The sequence below is a fragment of the Mixophyes fleayi genome, chromosome 1 (assembly GCF_038048845.1).
Source record: "Mixophyes fleayi isolate aMixFle1 chromosome 1, aMixFle1.hap1, whole genome shotgun sequence".
In the NCBI taxonomy this organism is placed as follows: domain Eukaryota; kingdom Metazoa; phylum Chordata; class Amphibia; order Anura; family Limnodynastidae; genus Mixophyes; species Mixophyes fleayi.
The window spans coordinates 432,835,172-432,852,732 of NC_134402.1; the positions used below are offsets into that span (position 1 = coordinate 432,835,172).

General features: G+C 41.7%; 1 protein-coding gene across 1 annotated transcript in view; it reads left to right on the top strand.

Moving 5' to 3' along the window:
* The first annotated feature begins 3,269 nt into the window (after window positions 1-3,269).
* LOC142100636 (UDP-glucuronosyltransferase 3A1-like) overlaps window positions 3,270-17,561 on the top strand; it is a 33,562-nt gene continuing 19,270 nt past the window's right edge. The window contains exons 1-2 of the mRNA XM_075184320.1: window positions 3,270-3,782; window positions 16,943-17,044. Coding sequence (XP_075040421.1) covers window positions 3,689-3,782; window positions 16,943-17,044 — 196 coding nt within the window. The 5' untranslated portion in view covers window positions 3,270-3,688. The remainder of the gene's footprint in view (window positions 3,783-16,942; window positions 17,045-17,561) is intronic.

Consider the following 17,561-nt stretch of genomic DNA (forward strand, 5'->3'; position numbering starts at 1 on the left):
GTAAACTAATAAACAAACTGGGTAAAACAGACAATACATCAGACATAATGCATTTCCTCGAGAGAGGCTAAACAGAAAAAACACAATTTCTACCCTGGTCTCAGAAATAACGATTTCCTATCTCAAAATATACACAATAAAAAAAATAAGTGCATTGGCAATTTATATAAACAAGTTAACCCGTGCATGATACTCATGCATTCTAGTCAAATCAAGCTACTTAAGGTGTTAAAAAGGTTCTTGTCATGCATTTGGGCCTAGCCCAGGCCTCCTCAGGGGAAGAGCGTTACTTCCCGACGCAAGCGCCCTTTTTTAATGTGGTTTTGTCCACATGTCACCACCTCATCATTTTTCTCCATCACCTCATCCTTCATCTTCATCGCCACATCCTTCATCAAGCTACTTAAGGTGTTAAAAACTCCCCACTGTCACCACCGGCAACCACCAACCACTCCCAACTGTCACTTCTCCTTCAAGAAATATATAGGTCAGTGTATAACTCTGCCCAGCAGGTGGCGCTGCAGCTTGGTTTTTTTTTTCACACACGCCACTAGGCATTTATATAGTAGATAAGCGCCCTGCACTATTTCCTTTAACTAAATTCATACCATAAGTTATTTATATGTGATCCAGCCACAGACCTCATTTTCCTAAAACAGCCCCACAATCAATTAATAGCTCCCAAACCACCCCAGCATTAAAGTAAAGGTCCAATCACTCCATCTTAAATTCATAGCAACCAGTATTAAATTAAATTTCCCCACCATCACCCCACAAATAAAATAGCACAATAATTACCACCCACCTGCACTCCACAGTTAAATTAAGACCCCCCTCCCTCACACACACACTGCATTCATTTACTGGCCCCCTCACACACACACACACATTGATTTAGTATACTGGCCCTCTCTCACACACTACATTCATTTACCGGCCCCCTCTCACACACTACATTCATTTAGTATACTGAGACACACACACACACACACATTAATTTAGTATACTGGCCCCCTCACACACACACGTACATTTAAAATACTGGCCCCCTCACACACACACACTACATTAATTTAGTGGCGCACACACACACACACACTTAAATATGCTATAATACTTACCTAGCTTCATCCACCTGCGCGCTGAGTAGTTTCTTCACACATGGGACAGCACCTGTCACGTGGTGCGCGTCCCACTTGACAAAAATAGAGAGCATATCACATAGTAGAAGGGAGGGAGGGGGGACGGATCATTAGGATCCGCAGCCAATCGGAGAAGGTGGCTGGTCCTGGGGGAGGGGCCAGTCAACAAGTACAGACTAGAGACTGGCCCAAAATCATCTTTTTTTGTCCGGCCCGGGGAGCATATGCCCCTCTTCCCGTCGGCCCATCCTGTCCCTGCCAAACAGTATGGATTTTCCTAGGGGGAGATCATGTCAAACAAATTATTGACTTTTTTGACTGGGTGACTAAAGTAATAGTTCAAGGTAAGGCCATAGATGTAGCTTATCTAGATTTTAGTAAAGCTTTTTACACCATCCCACATTGCAGACTGTTAAATAAACTCAAAAGCTTGAGATTGGATTCTAAGATGGTTAAATGGGTAAAATCTTGGTTGCAGGACAGAAAACAGAGATTATTATTATTATTATTATTATTATTATAGTAAATGGAGTGCATTCACAGGAGGGGAAGGTTACCAGTGGAGTACCCCAAGGATATGTACTTGGACCAGTGCTTTAATATCTTTATTGGTGACATTGCAAATGGTTTTGAAGGGAAAGAGTGCCTTTTGCAGATGGCCTAAAGATATGCAACAGGGTAGACACACCTGGAGGGGTTAGACAATAGACAGTAGACAATGGTCAAGAGAGCAACAACTACAGCTTAATGCCAAAAAATACAAAATCATGCACTTGGGCCTCAAAATCCCAAAGGGTAAATATAGTATTAATGGCGCTATATTTCAGGTGACTTAAAGGCAAGTAAGCAATGTAACAAAGCAATGAGGAAGGCAAGTCAGATACTTGGTTGTATAGGGAGAGGAATCAGTAGCAGACAGAATGAAGTAATAATACCACTGTATAGGTCATTTTTACGGCCTCACCTAGAATACTGTGTTCAGTTCTGGAGGCCATATCTCTCCCAGAACACCACATAGCTGGGCTCCATACCAAAATTTACATAGGGGCAGTCCATCGCACTGTGGCCCCTGCTCTACTTGCACCTTTACTATACATGCTCTGTGCTGATAGTAGCTTCAGGCAATAGTGGAACTACTGGCGCTGTAGCTATGGGCCTGCCACATCCTCACCAATGGAGGTAGTTTCGCCACCAGGCCTTGATTATCCAATAGGCAGACTAGGCTGCAGCCTAGGGCATAATGCTTTTGGTTGGGTGCAAGATATTGACACGTAGATGTATAAACGGAAACTCATTTTAAAATATAAGAGAATAGTTGCTATCTAAGATAAAAAGAAAACATGGAAGAAAAATGTAGTAAGGATTTAATCTTGACATATTCCCATGGTACAGGCTGAAGACAAAAGACCTCATTTAGAGTCGACGCAAAGTCCGTTTAAGAAGTGTAGGAGTGGGAGTGTGCCACAGCTTGGTAGGGTATTACGAGTAGCAAGCAACCCCAGTCGCGTCCCACTTGTAATACCCTACCGAGCTGCGAGCAGTTCCTGCAGCTAGCTAACCGCTTGCGCCACCTAATTCCTGCCGCACAGCTTTAGCGCTTTTTTGACGTGCGTTGCATCTGTGCCTCACTGCGACTAGGATGTATTTACATGGTCACGCCTTCACAATTCTGTGTTCCGCCCATTCTCTCGTAGTGAGACGCAAGCTGTCACCAGTGTTAATTGCGTCCAAGATGCAGGCGGATTTGGGGCTTTCTGCACATGTGTGATTGTGTTTTTTTTTTGTTTGCGCCTAAAACGGACTTTGCGTTCGACTCTAAATGAGGTCCAAAGAGTCCTCCTTGGGGCGGGAGCATGGACGTAAGCGAGTAGGAGAGACACGGATGGGGACAGGTGCAGGCGCGACAGCCCCTCCCCCTTCACCCTCAGTAGCGCTTGTCCACACCTCCGTTCTGCTATACGGTTCTGATTTTAATGAAAACAAAATGATGGGCAAAGATGTCCGTGACCCTTTTAAACAGCCAAGTGGAGCTGAGTTTCTTAAACACAGGAACATAGATATTGGTTAGCGGGTGAACGAAGACGGATTTTAAATTAAGGATGAGTTCATTTTTACCTACCCATTTTAGCCTGAAGTGGAAGGCGAGGGGCGTGTTAGCCTAGGGCAGCCTGAGCCCTTAATCAGGCCCTGTCTACCACTGCTCCCTCGTCTGATCTCCAAAGCCTGCGGAGGAGGGAAGCGCTACAGATTGGTTTACCGGGGGAAAACAAAACAAGAATGAAGAGTAACAGGTTGAGCTGGGTTCAGTGATCCACTGATAAACCATGGTGAACTTTTTGACAATTTCTGTTCTAAAGCTTCCAAGTTCAGTCAAGTTTACACTGTAGTTGTCTCCTAATAACAGCAAGCCGTTAATTGATCACACCCATTGTGTTGAGTTGTCAGGCATCCAGAAGGGGCGTGGCCTAATCTTAGACACTTCCAGAGAACTCCAATCACTGCTCTCTGCATACTTTGCACAAGTTACTGCATTCCTAGAGGAAAGAATGGCCGGAGAGAGGAAGCTTTGTATCTTCCTTTTCATTACGTTACAGTTTCCCCTTCTGCAAACAGCCAAGATCTTAACAATATGCTTCATAGGTGAGTAATACTATTTAGCATATATTGAAATTATAGCAACACAAAGAACACTGTTAATTTCTGTGCTTTACTAACTTTGCAGACAGATCACATGAATGATGGACTCTTATACAGCTGAACCACAATTCATAAGTCTGCTGTTTACTTTTATTATATATTTAAATGGACAGTGGGGAGTAAATCTGTAAAATGATTATAATAGCAGGTATAGTGCTAAACTTACTACTGCAATAGTAGTTAAAGCTGTGTTGGTGTCTTAAACAATAAACGTATCGAGGACTGATGTTATGACTTTTAACTTTCATCGTCCCAGCTCCTATCAATCACAAAACATAATTACCGTAAGCACCGATTCTGGATAATTGAGTGATTGTTTTCACGTCTGCACTTATTTTGTCTACCTTGTATGTCCCTGTTTTTTGTATGCTCTGTTTTCCCTCTTGTGGTGCAAATAATAATAATGTAGAATTTTTTAAAATTCTTTATTTTAGGATCTGTTGTTTTTTTTCCTTTCTATGCAGAAAAATTGACTTTTGAACATCATAAAAAAAAGTCTTATTGCAAACAGTGTTAATAATCAATAAACTCGTACAAAGTCCACATTAAAACAGGTTTTTTTCTTTTAATATCTCTACAATACAGGGCTTGTAAGTTTTTGTTAAAATGTTTATTTTTCTGACCAATACAAATGTAGTAGCTAGTAGATGTTATTTTAATGATAATGTTTATGCTTACATGTATTTATATACATTTATATGTATTTATATGTTTTAAAATTGACATCTTTAACAGTGCTGTCCAGTTGTATTGTCCATATGATTATAAACCAGCAGTGCCCAACACAACCGATGGCAGCAGATGTATGTGCCCATTTACACACAGACGCTTGAATTGTATACGATTAAATGAATATATCTACATCTGACCTGCGCCTTGTCTCGTCTCTGGTAACCACCTCTCACTCCCGCCTACAAGACTTCTCCTGTGCTGCTCCCCACTTATGGAATTCCCTACCACACTCAATCAGACTTCCCCACAGCCTTCAAATCTTTAGATGCTCTTTGAAAACCCATCTCTTTTTTAGAGGTAACCTTATCCTCGATAACACTATTCACACTAATGGACCCTCACAGCTGTCCCAATCTCCACTCTGAGCCTCACTCGCTCCTCTTGTTTCAGCTGTGCCCTCTTACACTTCTAATGAGCAGTTATTAATAACGTTATTAACAACGATAGTGAGGTTGTGGTGGGAGGGGAGTCTAGGGGGAGGAAAGACAATGAGTTCGGTTTTAGAGATGTTAATTTTGAGAAAGCGGGAGGACATCCAGGAGGAGATGGCAGAGATGCAGTCAGATACACGAGAGAGGAGGGAGGAAGAGAGATCAGGAGAAGAAATGTAAAGTTGAATGTCGTCAGCATAAAGGTGATACTGAAGACCAAAGGAGGAGATAAGGGCACCGAGGGAGGATGTGTAGAGCGAATAGCAAACATAAATATAACATATTAAGTTTGGTCAAAGCATGATCACGTCTACAATATATTTGTTAATTATTTTCTAGCTTTTATATAAAGCATTTTCAAAGACATGGGAAGAGAGTAAAAGCTGGATCCATACTAAATATACACAAAATGCTGGATTGACACTAAATTCACACAAAAAGTTGGATCCACACAGAAAGCCCGATCCACACTAAATTCACACAGAAAGCTGGATCCACACTAATTTCACAGTATTTAAATGATATAGAATCTCGGAAGTTATAGAAAAGACTATTTTAGTGAAAGAGTAGTACATACATGCAGCCTCGGACTGGCCCGCCGGACAGCCGGTCAATCCACCGGTAGGCCCAGCGGGGTTGAAGCTCCGCCCCCTCCGTTGTTAGGGCGGAGCTTGATGTTGAACTTTGTTTAGATGGCGGCGGCGGTCACATCTCCTGTAACCACACTACCGCGCAGATGCAGAGAGCCCAGGCGCGGTAGTGTGTTTTTCAGCAGTTTGAGCAGGGGAGGGGGACGTCCTGATATCAACATACTGATCCAAGGTCAGTTTGGTCATCATAGGTTCATACAACACTGGACGCAATAGACCACGCCCCCTCTGACGCTGCAGAGTTTCCCCGGGTTATCTGAAGCCCAGCCAGTTTGGTCGTGGCTGGGATACAGAAGCTGGATACTGCCGTTTGATCGAGGAAACATATGGACTGAAAGATACCTTTTTAACATACAAAATGTGAGTGTTTTTAACCCCATGTTTTAACTTAATAAATAGAGAACGTAAAACACCATGAGATCTTTCTCTGTTCTCTCCCTGGTCTCCCATATGTGCACTCTGGTGAGGAGAAGAAACAGGTTTAGAGGGGAGTAAAAGTACATCGTGGTGGTGCTTTTTGAAGCAAGAGGACACATTATTCAAATACTGTATGGAATAGAAAAGGTCACATTGATGTAAGTTTACCATCTGGGACATCGGTATAGGTGGAACTAGAAGACCAACATCCTTTAATGACTTTGGGACCGTTTTCCCCTTGACTTATTCATTGACCCAATCCTTGTGTTTCTTTACCCTTCCCCCATTTGCGCCCGTCCTTTGATATTTATATTCTCTTTCATACAACACTGGCAGCATACCAGCATATATGGAATAAATGTGACAGGCTTTGGATGGGCTGTATTCTGTTCATTTTTTTGTTTTTTAAAATTTCCCTTCTCCACAAGCATTCATTGGTGAAGTACGCAACCGTAGTAGCACTGATGCTGTGTGTATGGTCTTTGACGAGTGGCATATTCTGTAAGAGTCCTTAAAAAATAATTATAACAAAGAGTCATTTTAATAATCAGACTGTGTATACAAGATCTGGCAAATGAAGGGAGCTTTTCATGTAGTCTAGTATTCCAATTGCATCCAGTTGAAAATATAATCATTCAGGGTTGTATAATATGTTGGTCTATATTGTATGTTAGTGTAGAAAGGCACATGCATAGGAGAACATAATTATATTTATATATTTTTCCTTTTGCCTATTGTGCATTCTTTTTGATGGTTGTCCTGTTTAGAATTTAGGGGTGATATAGTGAAAGTATTATAGGCATATATCAACCGTATTTAAAATGAAATTAGATGGATTTCACTGAGATTTGTTGAGAATTACAATCACTTGTTTTTTTATGAATTGACTTTTATTCCAGGACATGTCACAACAACAACAACAGGTTGGTAACCATTGTACTAAAAAATTAATTGTGCAGTTTATGTCTTCTAATTGATGATGTTATTATTTGGTTTGTGTAGCCCTTGTAATGGCTTTTAATAAGCTCAATACATGATGGGCAATAACAACATATGAGGCGAGGGTTGGAGGTAACCAAATGATGCACTTATCATAAGTAACTGTCTTGGTGCATTAGGAGACGACAGGAGCTGGTACTGGAGTTTCTTCCAAACCACAAGTGTTTTATTAATGGGTCCCATGTAGTTCCCTACCAGTAGAATGGGCAGGGTCTAATGCAAAAGGTGCACATTTAAAATAGTGCTATAAGTTGTCCTCCATGGCCTGACCACACCCCCTTTACTGGCCACACCCACTCCTAAAGTTGGCCACACCCCAATATAGTGGGCCCCTATCACTGAATTCCCCCGGTGGGCCCTTCATGCCCCAGTCCGACACTGCATACATGGAGCAAACACCCAGTGGAATAAACAACAGTAAAATGATTTATCATGCTTGGGAGAAACACAAGTCTATCCCAATAAACTATTAATAAACAATAGGAAAGACATTTACACACAAATAAAGAGGTCTGGACACACTTGTGCAGCCCTTTCCAAAAACAAACAGGTGATGATGTCTGGATCACGTTTTCTACTACATATATAATATTATTAATAGTATAACATAGATAATGTGCTTTACTGTTTTTTTCCCTTTGTAACTAACATAAAATAATAAATGCGACGTAAAAATAATCTCAAACTAACTTGGCTCCACTGCTGGATGAATCACAGTAATCCTTGCAGCTGTAATTCATCAGATCAGAGGGTAAGTACAGACTAAACAGCAGCAATTACAATGGACTATCTCCAGTTTAGACTGCAGTGTAAATAGTATGTAGATAAATCAGGGTTCCTTAATAAAAGCCCATTCCCAGTGTGCTGAGTGCGTGAGAACACAGACCCTCCCTCAGTCTTAGGTTACATAGTCACTGCTATGTATCAGTGCCTGGGAAGCAGTCAGTGTCACGCACATGGAAATAGTGCATGTTACCTGCAACAAAGACCAGCTTCACATACCAGGAAACAAGCTTGTCTACAAGATCTGCTGAACTGTCAATCAGTGCACCTCTGTACATGGGGAAATGTCACCTACTCCCCACTTCAGTCTGCTAGAGTTATTTACAGAGACATTACACAATAGCACTGGTCTGAAGGTCATTCTTCACTGTATGTAGGGGTATAGCAGGCATTTACAGAAATATCTCAGTTACACTCACGGTAATCCCACTAACAAAACAAGTTAAATTGTCAATTATTTGAGATGCTCTTCTATTTATTTATTTTTTATAACAAAAGTATTTTGTAGGGAGTCACATATAACTGCATAGCATGGTAATTAAATCACTTAAACATCCTTGGTGACCCTTTCAAAGTGCTTAAACAGAAATACCATTAGGCTGTAAATAACTGGTTTTTGTAGACTTTGTACAGAGGCCTTTGGACAGATCACATGGATGTCAGCAGCTTAATGTATATGGCTTCCTTTACACGTGCAATGTATAGTATTTACTTTATACATTAATTAACACACCTGGAATTACATATATACAGCAGAATGTATAATACAAAATTGAAAAATAAACATCACATATATTGAATACTGTTAATACGCATCAGAAATACTCACGTTTTTAGATCATTTCAAATAAATAATTGGGGTTCTCCTGTAATAATGTGTACGGACCGTACAGTCTTTTCTTTTTCACCCATATGTATATTTTGCGGAATTATGGAGTGCCACAGGTGTCATAAATAATTATAACCCCCATTAGCCATCAAATAGTATTGTCCAGTTAATATAATGATATGTTCATATTTTCTCCATAATATAATACAATAATAATATTGCCCCCTTAATATAATGAGAGATTATATTTGCCTACAAAAGTTAACTATAAATTAATTTTGCCCCTTAATAAATAACAATTGCCCCTATGATTTATATGTCAGTGGTTCCGCCTCTATTTTCTAGCTGTTTGATCATATTAAAAATCGGGATAGCGATTTGGAAAGTGGTGTTTGTTAAAGTGGGTTTCAGAACCTTAACTTGTGGTTTGACCTTTAGTTAATGCGGTGGTTTTCATTAGAGATGAGCGCACTCGGATTTATGAAATCCGAGCCCACCCGAACGTTGCCGATCTGAGTCGGATCCGAGACAGATCCGGGTATTGGCGCCAAATTCAAATCGGAAACTGAGGCTCTGACTCATAATCCCGTTGTCGGATCTCACGATACTCGGATCCTATAAATTCCCCGCTAGTCGCCGCCATCTTCACTGGGGCATTGATCAGGGTAGAGGGAGGGTGTGTTAGGTGGTCCTCTGTCCTGCTATATCTCGTGCTGTTCAGTGCTGTGCTGTGCTCAGTCCAGTGGTGCTGTGTCCTGTGCTCTGTCCTTCTGAGGTCAGTGGTGCTGCTGGGTCCTGTGCTGTGTCCTGTTCAGTCCAGTGGTGCTGTGTCCTGTGCTCTGTGCTTCTAAGGGCATAGTTATTTCCCCAATATTCCCTTGTGTTTAAAAAAATAAAAAAAAGTTATTTAAAAAAATACCAAAAACTAATTTAATTTTTTTTTAATTACCACAAAATTTGCACAACCAATCCTGCAGTATAAACCCATTGGTACTGCAATATTACCAAGTTCACACATTCAGCAGTAAAAGTCCAGTGGTACTGCAATATTACAAAGTTCACACATTCTGCAGTATCAGTCCAGTGGTGCTGTGTCCTGTGCTCTGTCCTGCTGAGTTCCGTAGTGCTGCTGGGTCCTGTGCTGTGTCCTGTTCAGTCCAGTGGTGCTGTGTCCTGTGCTCTGTGCTTCTAAGGGCATAGTTATTTCCCCATTATTCCCAAGTTTTTAAAAAATAAAAAAAAAGTTATAAAAAATATATATAAAAAAAAAAAGTAATTATAACCAAATTTGCAAAACCAATCCAGCAGTATAAGCCCATTGGTACTGCAATATTACCAAGTTCACACATTCTGCAGTATCTTGTGCTACATATAATGGAGACCAAAAATTTGGAGGATAAAGTAGGGAAAGATCAAGACCCACTTCCTCCTAATGCTGAAGCTGCTGCCACTAGTCATGACATAGACGATGAAATGCCATCAACGTCGTCTTCCAAGCCCGATGCCCAATCTCGTAGTACCGGGCATGTAAAATCCAAAAAGCCCAAGTTAAGAAAAAGTAGCAAAAAGAGAAACTTAAAATCATCTGAGGAGAAACGTAAAGTTGCCAATATGCCATTTACGACACGGAGTGGCAAGGAACGGCTTAGGCCCTGGCCCGTGTTCATGACTAGTGGTTCAGCTTCACCCACGGATCTTATCCCTCCTCCTCCCCCCCCCCCCCTCCAAAAAATTGAAGAGAGTTATGCTGTCAGCAACAAAACAGCAAACAACTCTGCCTTCTAAAGAGAAATTATCACAAATCCTCAAGGCAAGTCCAAGGGTGTTGGTGGTTGTCAAGCCTGACCTTCCCATCACTGTACGGGAAGAGGTGGCTCGGGAGGAGCCTATTGATGATGTAGCTGGCGCTGTGGAGGAACTTGATGATGAGGATGGTGATGTGGTTATTGTAAATGAGGCACCAGGGGGGGAAACAGCTGATGTCCATGGGATGAAAAAGCCCATCGTCATGCCTGGTCAGAAGACCAAAAAATGCACCTCTTTGGTCTGGAGTTATTTTTATCCAAATCCAGACAACCAATGTATGGCCATATGTAGCTTATGTAAAGCTCAAATAAGCAGGGGTAAGGATCTTGCCCACCTAGGAACATCCTCCCTTATATGTCACCTGAATAACCTTCATAGTTCAGTGGTTAGTTCAGGAACTGGGGCTAGGACCCTCATCGGTACAGGGACACCTAAATCCCGTGGTCCAGTTGGATACACACCAGCAACACCCTCCTCGTCAACTTCCTCCACAATCTCCATCAGATTCAGTCCTGCAGCCCAAGTCAGCAGCCAGACTGAGTCCTCCTCAATACGGGATTCATCCGAGGAATCCTGCAGCGGTACGCCTACTACTGCCACTGCTGCTGTTGCTGCTGTTAGTCGGTCATCTTCCCAGAGGGGAAGTCGTAAGACCGCTAAGTCTTTCACAAAACAATTGACCGTCCAACAGTCGTTTGCCATGACCACAAAATACGATAGTAGTCACCCTATTGCAAAGCGTATAACTGCGGCTGTAACTGCAATGTTGGTGTTAGACGTGCGCCCGGTGTCCGCCATCAGTGGAGTGGGATTTAGAGGGTTGATGGAGGTATTGTGTCCCCGGTACCAAATCCCGTCGAGATTCCACTTCACTAGGCAGGCGATACCAAAAATGTACAGAGAAGTACGATCAAGTGTCCTCAGTGCTCTAAAAAATGCGGTTGTACCCACTGTCCACTTAACCACGGACATGTGGACAAGTGGTTCTGGGCAAACGAAGGACTATATGACTGTGACAGCCCACTGGGTAGATGCATCCCCTTCCGCAGCAACAGCAACAGCTGCATCAGTAGCAGCATCTACAAAATGGCTGCTCGTGCAAAGGCAGGCAACATTGTGTATTACAGGCTTTAATAAGAGGCACAACGCTGACAACATATTAGAGAAACTGAGGGAAATTATCTCCCAGTGGCTTACCCCACTTAGACTCTCATGGGAATTTGTGGTGTCAGACAATGCCAGTAACATTGTGCGGGCATTAAATATGGGCAATTTCCAGCACGTCCCATGTTTTGCCCACACCATTAATTTGGTGGTGTAGCATTACCTCAAGAGTGATAGGGGTGTGCAGGAGATGCTTGCGGTGGCGCGCAAAATTGCTGGACACTTTCGGCATTCAGCCAGTGCCTACCCCAGACTAGAGGCACATCAAAAAAGCATGAACCTGCCTTGCCATCACCTCAAACAAGAGGTTGTGACGCGCTGGAACTCCACCCTCTATATGCTGCAGAGGATGGAGGAGCAGCAAAAGGCCATTCAGGCCTACACAGCCACCTACGACATAGGCAAAGGAGTGGGGATGCGCCTCAGTCAAGCGCAGTGGAGACTGATTTCCGTGTTGTGCAAGGTTCTGCAGCCATTTGAACTTGCCACACGAGAAGTCAGTTCCGACACTGCCAGCTTGAGTCAGGTCATTCCCCTGATCAGGCTGCTGCAGAAGCAGCTGGAGAAAGTGAGGGAGGAGCTGGTAAGCCATTGCGATTACACCAAGCATGTAGCTCTTGTGGATGTAGCCCTTCGTACGCTTTGCCAGGATCAGAGGGTGGTCACTCTTTTAAAGTCAGAGGAATACATTCTGGCCACCGTGCTCGATCCTCGGTTTAAAGCGTATGTTGTGTCTCTGTTTCCGGCGGACACAAGTCTACAGCGGTGCAAAGACCTGCTGGTCAGGAGATTGTCCTCTGAAGAGGACCGTGACATGCCAACAGCTCCACCCTCATTTTCTTCCACATCTATGGCTGCGAGGAAAAAGCTCAGTTTTCCCAAAAGAGGCGCTGGCGGGGATGCTGATAACATCTGGTCCGGACTGAAGGACCTGCCAACCATTGCAGACATGTCTACTCTCGCTGCATTGGATGCTGTCACAATAGAAAAAATTGTGGATGATTACTTTGCTGACACCATCCAAGTAGACATGTCAGACAGTCCATATTGTTACTGGCAGGAAAAAAAGGCAGTTTGGAAGCCCCTGTACAAACTGGCTCTATTTTACCTGAGTTGTCCCCCCTCCAGTGTGTACTCGGACAGAGTTTTTAGTTCAGCAGGGAACCTGGTCAGTGAGCGGCGAAGGAGGTTGCCCCCTCATAACGTTGAAAAAATGATGTTTATAAAAATGAATAATCAATTCCTCAATGAAGTACAGCACTGCCCTCCAGATAGTACAGAGGGACCTGTGGTTGTGGAGTCCAGCGGGGACGAATTGATAATGTGTGATGAGGAGGAAGTACACACTGTAGGGGGAGAGGAATCAAAGGTTGAGGATGAGGACGACATCTTGCCTCAGTAGAGCCTGTTTAGTCTGTACAGGGAGAGATGAATACCTTTTTTGGTGTGGGGGCCCAAATAAACCAATCATTTCAGCCAAAGTTGTTTGGTAGGCCCTGTCGCTGAAATGATTGGTTTGTTAAAGTGTGCATGTCCTATTTCAACAACATAAGGGTGGGTGTGAGGGCCCAAGGACAATTCCATCTTGGAACTTTTTTTTTTGCATTATATGACCAATCAACAGTCGTTTGCCATGTTCAAAAAGTAAAACCAAATTTAAACAAATTCAAGAAATTAAACCAAAAGTAAAATGCCCTGTCATAATTTAAAACAAGAGGTATTGACGTGCTCTAAAACTACTGTATTGTTGTTTATATTTTATAAACACTACACTTGAAAGCTTGAGTCTTTCAATGAAAAAGTAACTGTCCATTACACGAATATTTGCAACAGGGACAATTTTAGGGTTAAGAAAGTCAACTAATAACACTTCGACGCTGTCTGTCTTTATAAACACCACACTTGGAAGTTGGAGGAGGTATTGTGGCCCCGGCACCAAATTTACTACCGGGGCCACTCCACTGTGCAGTCCATATTTAGGTGTATCAGATATTAAACAACGGTGACAGTTGATGCCCAATTTTTAAATTATATTGTTGGCGCTGTAAAAAATTGTGTTCCGGGCACACCACACTACGCAATCCATACCCTTTTTTGGTGGAATTCTGACCCGTGGAGGGTTTTTTAATTATATTGTGGCCTCGGTACCAAATTGTGTACCGGGGCCACCACACTACGCAGTCAAGATAGATAGATGCGTATCATAGATAAAGTACATTCAGTGGTGTGGGGCAAATTGAAAAATATTCAAAATGCACTGACATTATCAAAAACAAGAGGTTTTCACACGCTGAAACTCCAACATGTATATGATGGAGAGGATGGAGGAGCAGCCGTATGTGCAGTGTAATGCAGACCTGTTGAAGGTTTTTTTTATATATTTTATTGTGGTGCCTAGTGCCCACTACTCTACGCAGTCCAGATACTATTTTTGGGTGTAATTCTGACCTGTTGAAGGTTTTCTATATATTATATTGTGGTGGCCAGTGGCCAGTCCTCTATGCAGTCCAGATACTTGTTTGGTGGAATTCAGACCAGTTGAGGGTGTATTTATTTTATTGTGGCCCCGGTATCAAATTGGGTACCAGGGCCACCCCACTACGCAGTCCAGATACTTGTTTGGTGGAATTCAGACCAGTTGAGGGTTTTATTATTATATTGTGGGACCACTCTATACCACACTACCACTCTATACCACTCTATTTAATACTTTAATTCTATTTAATATTTAATTCCCATAAAGAGGAACTGCCGCTTCTATTTAATACTTTAATTCTATTAGTAGTTACCATAAAGAGGAACAAAATAAACCAATTTTACCAAAAGTATAATATGACTTACAAACACTACACTTGAAAGATGGTGCCTTTAAATGAAAAAGTCAGTCTTCATTGCACGACTATGTGCAACAGGGACAGTTTTTTGGTTTACAAAGTCAACCAATAACACTTTGACCCTGTCTGTCTTTAACATACTTGATGGGATCTCAATGACGAATGGTCTGTACCATGTTTGGAGGAGGTATTGTGGCCCCGGTACCAAATTGGGTACCGGGGCCACTCCACTATGCAGTCCAGATAGAGGTGTATCAGATATTAAACAACGTTGACTGTTGCTGCAAAAATTTTAAATAATATTGTGGGGAACACTACACTACGCAGTCCATAAACTTTTTGGGTGGAATTCAGACCTGTGTAGGGTTTTTTAATAATATTGTGGTGACCCCCTCCTCTACGCAGTCCAGGTACATTATTGGAGCGAATCATACAAGTTCAGGGTTTTTAATTTATATTGTGGTGACCCACTCCTCTACGCAGTCCAGGTACATTATTGGTGCGAATCATACAAGTTCAGGGTTTTTAATTTATATTGTGGTGACCCACTCCTCTACGCAGTCCAGGTACATTATTGGTGCGAATCATACAAGTTCAGGGTTTTTAATTTATATTGTGGTGACCCACTCCTCTACGCAGTCCAGGTACATTATTGGTGCGAATCATACAAGTTGATGGTTTTCTTATTATATATATTGTGGTGACCCACTCCTCTACGCAGTCCAGGTACATTATTGGTGCGAATCATACAAGTTGATGGTTTTCTTATTATATATATTGTGGTGACCCACTCCTCTACACAGTCCAGGTACATTATTGGTGCGAATCATACAAGTTCAGGGTTTTTAATTTATATTGTGGTGACCCACTCCTCTACGCAGTCCAGGTACATTATTGGAGCGAATCATACAAGTTCAGGGTTTTTAATTTATATTGTGGTGACCCACTCCTCTACGCAGTCCAGGTACATTATTGGTGCGAATCATACAAGTTCAGGGTTTTTAATTTATATTGTGGTGACCCACTCCTCTAAGCAGTCCAGGTACATTATTGGTGCGAATCATACAAGTTCAGGGTTTTTAATTTATATTGTGGTGACCCACTCCTCTACGCAGTCCAGGTACATTATTCGGTGCGATTCATACCAGTTGATGGTTTTCTTATTATATATATTGTGGTGACCCACTCCTCTACGCAGTCCAGGTACATTATTGGTGCGAATCATACAAGTTCAGGGTTTTTAATTTATATCGTGGTGACCCACTCCTCTACGCAGTCCAGGTACATGTTTTGTTGCGATTAAGACCAGTTGATGGTTTTCTTATTATATTGTGGGGACCACTCCACTACGCAGTCCAGAAAGATAGCTCGTTGCAACGTTTTGGACTAAGAACTATATTGTGAGGTGTTCAGAATACACGGTAAATTAGTGGAAATGCTTGTTATTGAATATTATTGAGGTCAATAATAGCGTAGGAGTGAAAATAAGCCCAAAAAATTGATTTTTTAACTTTTTATGCTTTTTTCAAAAAAAATCCGAATCCAAAACCTTAAATCCGAACCAAAACCTTTCGCAAGGTGTTTTGCAAAACAAATCCGAACCCAAAACATCGAGAAAATCCGGATCCAAAACACAAAACACGAGACCTCAAAAGTCGCCCGTGCACATCCCTAGTTTTCATCAAACTGCCCTTTAGTAAAACTATCCCCAGGCGTCTATAAGGTGTAATGTTTCTAGAGCAACACAAACAATACGTACTGCATACGTGTGTATTTATCCCTTATTATAATCAAATAATACTCAACGGTGTAAGTTGGCAAGACCCTCCATGACGCATTAATATTTTTAGCTGGCAGGAAGTTCCCTTTAAAATACACCATCCAACATAATCGTCTGTCAAATTCATTTATTTGGGAAAACTTTCTAACCTAAAGCACTGTTAAAAATTGTAAAGTAAAATCCTGATTTAATATTCATATTGCCAGCAAATGTAATCATAAGTACTGTTTATGTGATGAGAATTTTATTAGTATTGTAAGTAGTGAACAGTATTATTTTTTACTATAGATGTCCTTTAAACCTTGCATGGGAAATGACACCCCTGATAAATAATTATTCCCATCCATTATCCACGGGTTCCTATAGCACAGGACACTGATTGATAAAATGCGATATCACATCGAGAGAAATTTTCTGGAGTGTGTACCCAGCCTTACACCATGTTTTGGCCATCAGAAGACACATAAGTTAAATTTAAATAAAACATAACACAGATAAAATGGGGATCACTAAGATTTACTATGTTATTACAAAATCTGGATGTGTCGGGGGGGCAAACAAGGATGTATATTAATATCTTTGTGTTGGATGCCTAAACATGTTGTCCTCACATTGTTACTGGGAATATTTCATGTTTCCGATCATCTCACTGTTAAATGTTTCTTCCTTTCTCCTTAGGTGGAAGTCATTACCTCTTGCTGGATGAAATCTCCCGGATTCTACATAACAATGGCCATGACGTGCGAATGTTCCTCCAGTTTGGGGAGGGGATGCTTCCAGGTCAGATGAAAGTACAATAGGTTATAGTAGTTTTTACTAAATAGCCCCATAGGTGTTGCAGTGAGAAATAAGAATAGATAAATTAGATGTGGGATGTGCCCAAAAGACAAGACCAAAGACTACATTAGTGAAGCCCATACTCATTGACAAAACACAAGGGGTAACTATATAACCCAGTACCACAAAGAGTGTTTAGGTTTTCTCAAGACAGCAGTACAGAGGAAGCATTGAAAATGATCTCAGAAAAAATTAACAGCTTGGCTTTGTGTTATGGCCAGGATAAGAGTTTACTCAGCTGCCTTTGTGATACTGGCCCAGAATGGCAGCACTGGGCATACCTGAGAGAAGAAGATGTCCCAGGATTGACTGTGATTTTTACATTATCATCATCATCATCATCATTTATTTATATAGCGCCACTAGTTCCGCAGCGCTGTACAGAGAACTCACTCACATCAGTCCCTGCCCCTTCGGAGCTTACAATCTAAATTCCCTAACACACACAGACAGACTAGGG